Raw genomic sequence first — 10,972 nt, forward strand, 5'->3', positions numbered from 1 at the left:
AGAAGAAAATGATTCCGTCGACTGCGAATTGATTCCGTCGTTTTTCTTTGAAGAAAAAGAGGATTTAATAAGTTTAGAGCCAAAAGAAGCTAATCGCATCAATGAATTGGGTAATTGGGTTGATATCAAAGGTTCTCAAATTGGAATTGAGTTGGGGTATTGCGAGCACTTGAAGAACCTCAGCAGCAACCACAACAAACTGAACTGTCAGGGATGTTTCTCTCTTCTTTCTGATTATTCTCGAATACTATTCGATCGTGGTAAAAGGTTCGTAGTTATTAGCAGGTATCCTTGTTATGTTAGAAGCATTTCTAAGATTTGTTTTGATTTACTTGCTTCTTCTTCGGTTGTTTTTAACGGGATAATTATTCGAATGGTTGATTATGATGAAATTTTTGTTTCTAAGATGGTTGGCAACCATGGGTACCAATCAGATTAGTTGTTTAGTGAATTTTTTTTGTTGGTATGTCAGTTGAAGGAGGTGTTCCTAGTACTGCTTGGCAGGAGTTTGATAAAATGCTTCAATGAAGTATTTTGTGTTTGAAGAACAAAACTGTTACCAGTCACCAATTGGCTAGTGGGAGTTCTCCTTACTCTTGTTCCAAGTTTAATGGTAGGGTATTTGATCGTGGGAGAGTTGTTGAACTTATAGGAAGGTGTTCTTGTTTTGACGGTGCTTCTGATTTATATGTTGATATAATGCATAATACTATTCTGTGGAGTTATTATATAGAAGCAGATTTCTTACTTTTGCAGCTCACCGATGGGTTACCTATGGAAGTAAAATGTCTTCATATTCGATCAACAAAGATTCGTCTTAACGCAAAAGAGGAAATTTATCTTTTCCAGGTGAAGTATGTGTTGCCTGAGGCGCTTTTGGTTTGTCAGTTTGAGTCTTGGGGTATTGATTTTGTCCGATTTCTTCAAGACGTTTTTAAGCCAGCAACTGAATGGTTTAGCCAAGCAATTGTTACAGGTTATTTTAGATTTTTAAGGATGGGTTTCTTCTTATATAAACCCAGTTCTGCATCTGTGTTGTATGGGAATCTTGCTATTCGAGAAGAAGAAAAGAAGTTACACCCCAATAGTGCCAAGATTGTTCTCAACTCCTTGTTTCTTGCTCAATATGAATCTGATTATGATACTCGACCGTGGAGTTGGTATGGTGCTGTTTATAAATATCTTTATTTTGAGTATGGTCGGCCATTGTTCAATCCTCGAAAGGATTTCGAATTCTGTAAATGGAGTTTCTGTTTGGTCAAATGTGATTTCACAATTGAGAATATTTATGCCTGCATAAAATGGTGGGATGAGCATGATATGGAATTGGTTAATTTGTTTGTTTTCAAACTGAGGTACTCTTTAGAATTTCTGTTTGACGGCTCGATTGTATTTGTGCTACAGAAATGGGTAGAGATTCTGAATGTTGGCAAGTGGTGCAATGAAATTCTACAACAACTTACTGTTTTCCGTAGTAATTTGATTGTGCAGAAGAGAAGGGGGAGTGGGTCAAGACAAGAGCCGGTTGATCAAGGGGTGGGTAGATGTATCAGTTTTCTTGCCCCAAGAGATAATTTTCAGAAGAGTTTTGTTACAGCTAGTTCAAACTCAATCCAGAGGCGACTGAATGGTGCAGGTGTGAAGGTTCATAGATTATTTCACATGGTTATGAATAGTGGAACAGTTGGTGCTGCTAGAGTTTTTAAGAATACAAATGAACTGTTAGATCATGTGTTGCACAGTAGAAGATGGAGTTTCAGTGGTGATCTAGGTTCTTTAGTATGGCTTCTGAAATGTGGGTTCTTTAGTGGTCTGACAATCCTATGTAAAGAATCAGTTAAGGTTGTAACTGACAAACAAGAGGGTGATAGTTGTGTGCTTGCAAGGTTACTGGGACCTCAGTCAGTATTTCGCATTCCACAAATGTTAAAGATGGCAGCACTGTTGAGGTGGAAACTCAAGTTAGTGTCTACAGGTTGGTGGAGTGTGGGAAATGATAGCCTAGTGTTGCAGCCAGAGGTAGGGAAGAAAGATGCATTCCTCTTTATATCAGCTAACAAAGAAGGAGATGAAACTATTTTAAGGATAATGGGTTATGTGCATGTGCTCATGAAACTAACAGTTGGGATTGAACTTGAAGTGATGAAGATACTGGCAAGGGCGTTGTTAATCTTATCCCTACACTTGGTCATTACTATACTGTTCAGGGTACCCAGGATATTCATTATGCATCTGAAAGAAAATATGATGTTGATTGAAAAGCTTGAAGCAGTTCATCTAATGGGAGAACAACCATCTGGTATACCCGGTATGAGAAAAATCAAGATTTTTGTTGCTGCAGTAGTTCAGAAAAACAATGGAGGGGATTATATGGTGCTCAACAACCCGTTCTGTACAAGTTTATGGAGCAAGGAAAAGAGTGGTGGTACTATATGGCTTCGCGTTGAGCTACCTGGAGCACCTGGTTACATGAGAAATTGTCGTTTGTTGTTCGATAGAGGGAAACTTCTTGAGTCTATTCCAACGTTCTTTCTCTCGGTAGTACACCATTGTTATTTTTCTCTCAGTATCCACAATTGTGGTTATGTGAAAGTGTTTGGGCAGCTTCCTTGCCAGTTTGTGAGAGTTCAAGAGATGGTCGAGAAGCTATATCATCTCATTCAAGCTAAGATCGAGAACGATGTGGCAATACGTACGGATATGAACACAAACCGAGTCGAGGATTCCATTCTTATTGAACCTGTTTTACTTGAGGATGCGAACACAAGAGAGTTAGGTTCATTGGTTGTTGGATTTTGTTACAATGAGGAAGAAAGAAATATTTCCCCTCATGCTTTGGCTGAAACGGGGAAACATGACAATAGGGGCTCTATCAAAAAAAATGTTTTAATCAGTAGTGTGGTTTGGTCTTGTCATGGGTCTCTCTCCAGTACTCAAGCTAACTTTTTATCTCATATCCTCGAGGGCAAGGATAATTTAAAGGGGTGGGTATTTGTCACGTCCCATGAAGTAGTTATGGGCACCCATTGGTTAAGGGCACCCTTAGTTGTAGATAGTGCCTTGTAGTCTCACTTGTGTGAGTGGCACATGTCTTGTAGTTGTTGCCCTATTTAGTTTGGCAGATGTATTCTCATGAGTGAGTTTAATCGAATAGAAATTGTGTTGATGTGTTTTCTATATCTTTTGGGGTTTTACCCTTCAATCTCACAGTGTAAATCCTGTAGATTGGGCCTGATTATCCATTATGTAGTGTAGATTAATACAACTTGTAGGTTTATCTGTGAGAGACAGATTTATCTATTATCGTAGATTTTTCTGTGTGATACAGATTTGTTTGTTAAAGTCTTCGACTTTGGGTCGTAGCAACTCTTGGTTGTGGGTGAGATCAGCTAAGGGAATCAAGTGCGTAGTATCCTGCTGGGATCAGAGACGTAAGGAGCGCAAATGTACCTTGAATCAGTGTGATATTGATTAGGGTTCAACTACAGTCCAGATCGAAGTTAGTTTGTAGTAATCTAGTGTCTGTAGCGGCTTAATACAGTGTGGTGTTCAATCTGGACTAGGTCCCGGGGTTTTTCTGCATTTGCGGTTTCCTCGTTAACAAAATTTCTGGTGTCTGTGTTATTTCTATTCCGCATTATATTTTGTTATATAATTGAAATATCACAGGTTGTGCGTTTGTATCGATCAATTGTGAAATCCAACCTTTGGTTGTTGATTGGAAATTGATTGATCATTGGATATTGGTCTTTGATACCATCCAAGTTTATTATCCTTGTATTTGATAAAGACTCGCAAATTGTTATTTGCTTGAGTATAAATCAAATCAAGAGACAGAGATATTGACTCCTTGATATACTTTTTATTAAGATTGAGTCTGACTTTCTAGTTGATTCTCTTAAAAGTATATTAGAGTTCGTCCATACAGATTGTTAATCGAAATATTGGGTGTGGTTGTTAGACCCCCGCTTTTTCAGTATTAATAAAATAAATGGAAACAACAACTAGATTACGAGTTCATTTAAATAAAAACATTAAAATTTAACCTCAATAACTTAAACATTAAAATAACAACTAGATTACAACATCACTTAAATAAGAACATTAAAATTTGACCCCAATAACTTAAAACTAAGAAAAGGTTGGTCGTCACCATCCATAGCGATATTGGTAATTGGTGTTGTGGTGGTGATGGAGGAACTTCATTTGCACTTAGCTTTTGCAATATTACTTGTCGTTTTAGTTCATAGTATCTTCTTGTCATTTGAGCCAACGTATCGAGATCCTTTTCCTATTGTACACCTTTCCTCCAAATCTATAGTAAGACGAGTTTTTTGCATGTGCTGTTAGAAAATTTTGCAAAATTTCATTTTGTTGTTGATGAGGTACATTTGCTATTCGTGTTTCTTTAAGAAACTTTCAATAAGTTTAGTACCTACATCGTTCATTTGTGATTCTTACGAGGATGGTGTAGGGGGTGTGATTGAGGGGCCCTTATTTTAGGTACGGTCTTTTTAGGTTGAGCTTTTGACTTGCATTTATCAGGTACAGTTGTGGTATTGTTATCCTCATTAATTAATGATATAGTCATTGTATATTGGCTAGTAGTAGTTTGAAATCCTTCTTGCAAAGGGATGCCATAAGGGATGTTAAACGAGTTTGGAAATTGATTACCAAATGGAAGTTTGAGGAACTTGGCTTGAAATTTACTTGAAAAAATATTTTGGGTTTTACTAGGTTTTGTCTTGACAAAGGAGTAATACACACATTTTCCTCCATATCTTTATTCTGATCTTATGTTATATTTTCAATGTCTTTAAGCAACCCAAATTCTACATCGCGATTGAAGGGTTAGTTGTTTTCCATGTCAAATTCGATTATCTCCATCGTAATCTTCATTAATATAAATGAGGCATAAGTTAGCATAAATAAAAATATGAACAAAAACTATAAAATAATTGTTGTGAACAACTATAGATAACACACCCGGTTATTATAATCCAAGTTCGGATTATCTGAGTTAGCAATTGCAAGACATATAGAAAAATTATCCACTTCTTTCTTGATAATGCTAAATATATTTTGAAATAACTAGAGTACGATTTCAAGGATTTCCGCTCACAAGCTTGTATAAACTTTTCCATAATATTTTACGAATGCGAATTTGTATCCACTAAATACATACCTTCTTTCTGCAGAATACAAAACACAATGACAATACACAAGTCTTTATAGGGGAGTATTTCTTTCTCGTTTTATTACCGAAAATTTTGTCTACAAAGAGATAGAGAAGAAAAATGGAAGAAATTTGTAAGTTGAGAAAATGATTTAAGGAGGTTTGGGTGTAAATTCAAGTTGTAACAAGACGATTTTTAGTAATTTGATAAGAAAAATTATATATTTGTCAAATTTCTAGAAAATATATCCGTGGGAATTCGATGGTGGAGAACATGAAGTCGGTTATGAATAATGGATGGTTAACATCGGGTATAAGAGAGGTATAAAAAAATCAAACAAATATAGTTACACAGACGAAAACTAAATTTCCGTAATTTTTGTGACGGAAACTCAATATTCGTCTGAGGGAAATACATAAACTGAGTTTTCGTCAGCTATTTCTTAGCTAGAATAAGGGAGAAAATGTGCTCCCTTCACTATCTAAAGCAAAGCTCTCCGCCACATTGTGAACCATAGTGTTTGCCTTTAGCTATAATGTAGATAAAGCTAAGCGAAATACCTCACCCTAGTGATTGGCCTAAGGGGGATTGAATCTCAAGATTAATACGAATTATATATATACGGAGTAAACTAAAACACTTCAAACCAGATCATGGATGCATGCTACAGGGGTATCAAATTTCATTTGATGAGAGATGTTTTTTTTATATGAATTTGATACCCTATAGCCATGGTTTTTAAAAGCGTGCGCTTCACTTCAAATTTTTTTCAGAAACGCTCTGAAGCGTAGTCAATCAACTTCAATGACTGTGAAGCGTGTAGTCAATGATTTTGACCAAAGTCAGAAGCGCAAAATGATCAAACTTCAAGAAATTGTTCTAAAAATTAAAAAAGAATGGTGGAAGTCAAACCTACTACCTCATGTGTGGTATGTGAATGCTCAACCAATGTTCTACATGGTTATTTAGGATAATATTTGACTATATTTATATTTATCAATATTTTCATACCTATTTATAATATATTAAACTTTATATTTTACGATTCACCGCCAACCATGAATCGTCGCTTCACGTTTCGACCTACGCATCGCTTCTCAAAAATAGAAAATTAGTCACGCTCTGCTTCACGCTTTCAATACCTTACCTATAGCAGCCTTGGACCCTAACTTTACTCTCTCTTAGAAGTGTAAAATCCATTAAGTTGTTTTTTTAGTTTTAGTCGCATGTTAAAGTATGTTATATGTAGTCTAAAAACAATGGAAAATCAATACAACTAGAAATTAATGTTCTTGAATCATGCCCACTAAGCTGCAAAACTATAATTTGATAACAACCATTTGAAAGAAGGAAATCCCCACAAAGGTACCTATGCTACTTTGGAAAGCCTTCCATAAGTCCCTACCAACTCTTTCCGACCAACAACACAGAAATGTCGTTATACCAGATGTCATTTGTAAACTCTGCAGTAAAGAAGATGAATATATATTGTATTGTCCTTACATTGTGAATATGCTAGTGAAGTGTGGCGTTACTTAATAAAAGTTATCAGGATCCCGTGGTGTATATGCAAAATAACTTGGAAAATAATTTTGAAACTTGAAAGCATCACCAACTTTCTAGCATGAATAAACAAATCTGAAAATGGTTACCATTTGCAATGGCAATGTCTAAATACAACCCTCGTCTGGGTTAAATGCAACATAAACTAATTATAACCTCGCACATTATGTTTATAGGTAAATACAACCTTACAAAATTTTGCCCGAATTACACACAGAAAAGAGAAGAGAAACCGTCGAGTGAAGTAAGATGTTTATACAATCTTTTTAACTCCGCGTTGTTCAGTTAATCACACTTGCACGTCAAAAAGAAAACCAAACCCATGTGTAAGCAATACATGATCATTTGACTGCCTAATGCATCATCATCTCGACCTCAGATTTCAAATCAGAGAGTTTATAACAGATTACTAGTAGCAAGAATGTAGGGTAAAAAGGAAGTTGTATTGCCGAAGGAAAAAACAAAAATAAAAATCAACAACGATAGCGATAGCGATAGCAACAACAACAAATAATCATATTCTTTATCTTTATCTAAGCCATGACAATCTAATCACCAAAGCATCATCTAAGATTCGGCTATCACACTGGTCCATCATGTTGCTTTTTAATGTTTATTCTCAACACAAATACTAAGAGACAAGTTTTTTGTTTATTATTTTTCATTTATCCAAATTGTGATAGAGTTAACGGAACAAGCTAGAAAGAGACAGCAAGAACATGAAGAAGATGATCAACTATCTGCAAATTTATATCAAAATAGAAATGCAACATTTTGACTTTTAATATTGACTGGTGGATTGTATTTAGTCATTATCAAATTAAAGGTGCATTACGTTTACAAAGTAAAATAAAGGTTGTATTTAACCTAATTGGGGTTGTATTTAGTCACTGCCTTCAATCATATGGATCAATTTAGAAGGAAAGTAACTCGGCTATTTGGTTCAAAAAGTAAAAAGGAAGATGGCATTATCCTTCTGTTTAGGCATTACTGATATTGTTGGCCATAGAAACTGAGATATTTAGTTTAATTCATGTTGGTACGTAGTGCCTTTTATAATTGGAAAGATGTGGTCTCATAGTATTTGGTCCTCTTTTCTTTTCTTATTTCTTTCTATGTGATGGTTGTAACCCTCTTTTTCATAACGCTAAGTCTTATGGGATAGATATGGCTTCTATATTAGACAAAAAGCGTTGCCTATTCTTCAACACTACTTCTCTCTCCAGATATATCTCGGATTCCAACCAGTAGCGAGATAGTTGCGCTGTTTCATTCAGCGCAACCAAAATTCTACTTTTCGCGGAATGGTTCAGCGAAATTGATTTATTTTTTGATCCGACGGCTGAGATGGTTGTGTTGTTCCATTCAGCGCGGCCACAGAGATGGTTCAACGCATCTAGATGTTAGATTAGAATTTCCATAAGAGTTAGGAGGTTATTCTAGCTGACATGGACTTCCGATCTAGATACTAGATTGGAAGAACATAAGACTAAGCCTAATACATGAATTCAACCTATTTCGTCAAAAAAATAAAAATAAAAACATTGTTTGGGAAAATGAAGTCATTCTTCTTGATACCATTGATTTACTCAAAACAATCAATAGTTGGCAGCGTAGTGCTATTCGTAGATTACTCAATAAAACAACCAATAAAGTTGCAAAATATTAGTTGAAAGTTTAATATTTCAAGGGATTGGTTAAACCACTAGATATCCTTGTAAACCAGAGTTGTTAGCAGATAATGTTCTTGTTTCACAGTTTTAGCATCAATTTATATACCACGTCCACGTGTAATCGTTCTGTAGTTTAATTTTTTACGATCCACTGACCCCATATTTGATAGTCAGACTCCTGGCTAAAATTTCATACTCAAAGAAAAGAAAAAGGGAAGGGAACCAAGCAGCTGACGGTATAGCTAACTTTGCAGCAGATGGGAGCGAATAAGGCAATTATTCGACAACGATATGGGACCAAACAAACCCTCCTTTTATTAATTAGATTCTCTTAAGTGACTCTATGGGAATTACATTTTTCCGTGTAATAACAATTTAGTTTGTTTAATATATATTGCATGCTTCAAAAAAAACAACTAAAAAAAAGGATAAAAAAGGCCTGGCTAAATTGGGGCCTATATGACTTAATTGGGGCCTATAGCTAGATGACAAAAAAGGTCTTTAGAAATCACTTCACACCACCCCTTATCAGAATAATTACCAAACTACCTATTTTACCCCTGATTAATTAGCACTAATTAATCATATTAGGGTTTAATTTTGTTTTGGATGTGAGATTAACTAATGTTAGAGAGTTCATCAAAACATCAACATTTTGATTTTTTTCGTAAAAGTTACACAGAATCGGTTTATGTTCATCCACTTGTAAACCGATTATGGATTGGTGTTTAGAATTATCAGAGGACATCCAGAATCGGTTTACTTTGACATGATTTATAATCCGATTATGAAAATCGGTTTTTTCTTATGATACATATAAACCGATTGTTTCTTTTCATTACGAAATTTTCATTCATCGCATTATTATTGTAGGATGCATTTAGCACATGCATCAAGCCTTTAAACCCCTAGGCGACCCTAGTGGACGAGTTATAGTCTCGTGAGGGTTTACATAAAGATCTACCCACAAAACCTACACTAAAACTTCTAAAGTCATCAATCTTCCTCCGAAGAAGACGATACATCATCCAAGTAGTGCGGGTTATCAACCGGGATTCTATCTGCCAAGAAGTGATAGCTTGCATCGAACGCGAATGGTTCCCCATTTACCTCCAAGTAGCGCGTTTTCACGGCTTCGTGCTACAAAAACACAAAAACAAACTTACATTTGTTAGTGGTGTTTCATTGGAAGATAAAACAACATGGGTTACGTAAAAAAAACCACAAAATTACTCACAAATTGCGCAATGGACAAGGTGAAGGGCCGAGTGTTAAAAATCCGAGGTTGGAGAGCTAAAAAATCAAGTATCGCATTTTCGATGACAATGTGCCTATCGTGCACTTGTTGAACACTTCTTGCGTTAGGATTCCCAAACTCTTGGCTAAATTTGTTGTGTACCCTAGCCCAAAAGGTTGTGGAATCCACCCTTTCGGAGGATTGACGTGTAAGTCGTTTTTCCGCATACCAAGCTTTGGTGATTGCCAAATCTTCATTTGAATCAAATGAAGTTATTCTTGTGTGTGGATGTATGAAATGAGTAGTTGTGGAGTATATGGAGTGAGGGGGAGTAAAATGATCAATTTTGGGGCAAATGAGGTCCAAGGGTGAGGTCTCTATTTATAGAGAAAGTCCCAAACGACTATTTTTTTGAAAAACGTGAAATAATTTGAAATAATCGGTCTTTTAGAAAGACTGTAAACCCCGATTGTGTTTGCATGGCACTAGGAATGGACTTTCTTGAGACCAATATAAACCGATTAAAGATAGATAAAACTTTGAATTTTCACCGACACCAATCGGTTTATATATTTCCATATGTGATCCGGTTCTAAAACATCCAGAAAGATTGGCCTGCATAATCGGTTTATATATTTCCATATGTGATCTGATTTTGTAACATCCAGAAAGATTGGCCTGCACAATCGGTTTTTAAAGCCATATCGAGTAAACCGATTGTTGGCATGTCATGCTAGAATCAATTTAAACATTAAGTTCAACACAAGATCATCCAAAATAAAAACATAAACCACACTAATATCATCCAAAATACAAACATCAACCATCCCAAAAGACTTAAAACAACCAGAAGTCTTATAAACTTAAGTTTTAGAATTTAAAAGTGAAACTTAAAAACTGAAGGAGCACCAGGAGCATTTGCAGCAGCACCAGCATCAGGAGCATTTGCATCAGCACCAGCATCAGGAGCAGCTGCAGCACCACCAGCATCAGGAGCAGCTGCAGCATCACCAGCATCATCATCATCAAGAGCAGCAACTTCTGCATCATCCATGGCCATAAATTCAACCAAACATACCTTCCAATTCTTGATGGGCATTCCTACCAGCTGAAATAATCTTTTTCCTCATCCTGGCAAACGCCATGACCTCAACAATCTCTTCAAGTGAAAGCATATCAATCAATGCAAGGGCTTGTTCAAGACGGGTCTCAGCTCCGTAAGCAAACTTATATAGACTTCTCACTGGAACTCTTTGTGGTTTCCTCATAATATCCTCCAAGGTTAACTCTTGATTGTAAAATGGTAGGTGTCCGAAGTCCAT

General features: G+C 36.0%; 1 protein-coding gene across 2 annotated transcripts; it reads left to right on the forward strand.

Moving 5' to 3' along the window:
* The first annotated feature begins 180 nt into the window (after positions 1-180).
* LOC113300047 lies at positions 181-3,170 on the forward strand. Of its 2 annotated transcripts, none has more exons than XM_026549194.1 (2): positions 181-267; positions 757-3,170. In XM_026549194.1, exon 2 carries the CDS (start codon positions 775-777, stop codon positions 3,064-3,066), a length of 2,292 nt encoding a protein of 763 aa, XP_026404979.1. In that variant the 5' UTR covers positions 181-267; positions 757-774; the 3' UTR covers positions 3,067-3,170. The 2 variants fall into 2 exon arrangements, with proteins under 2 accessions (XP_026404979.1, XP_026404978.1); XM_026549193.1 differs by lacking the exon at positions 181-267 and adding an exon at positions 481-613.
* The last annotated feature ends 7,802 nt before the right edge of the window (positions 3,171-10,972 follow it).

This window comes from Papaver somniferum, chromosome 7, assembly GCF_003573695.1.
Source record: "Papaver somniferum cultivar HN1 chromosome 7, ASM357369v1, whole genome shotgun sequence".
Lineage (NCBI taxonomy): Eukaryota > Viridiplantae > Streptophyta > Magnoliopsida > Ranunculales > Papaveraceae > Papaver > Papaver somniferum.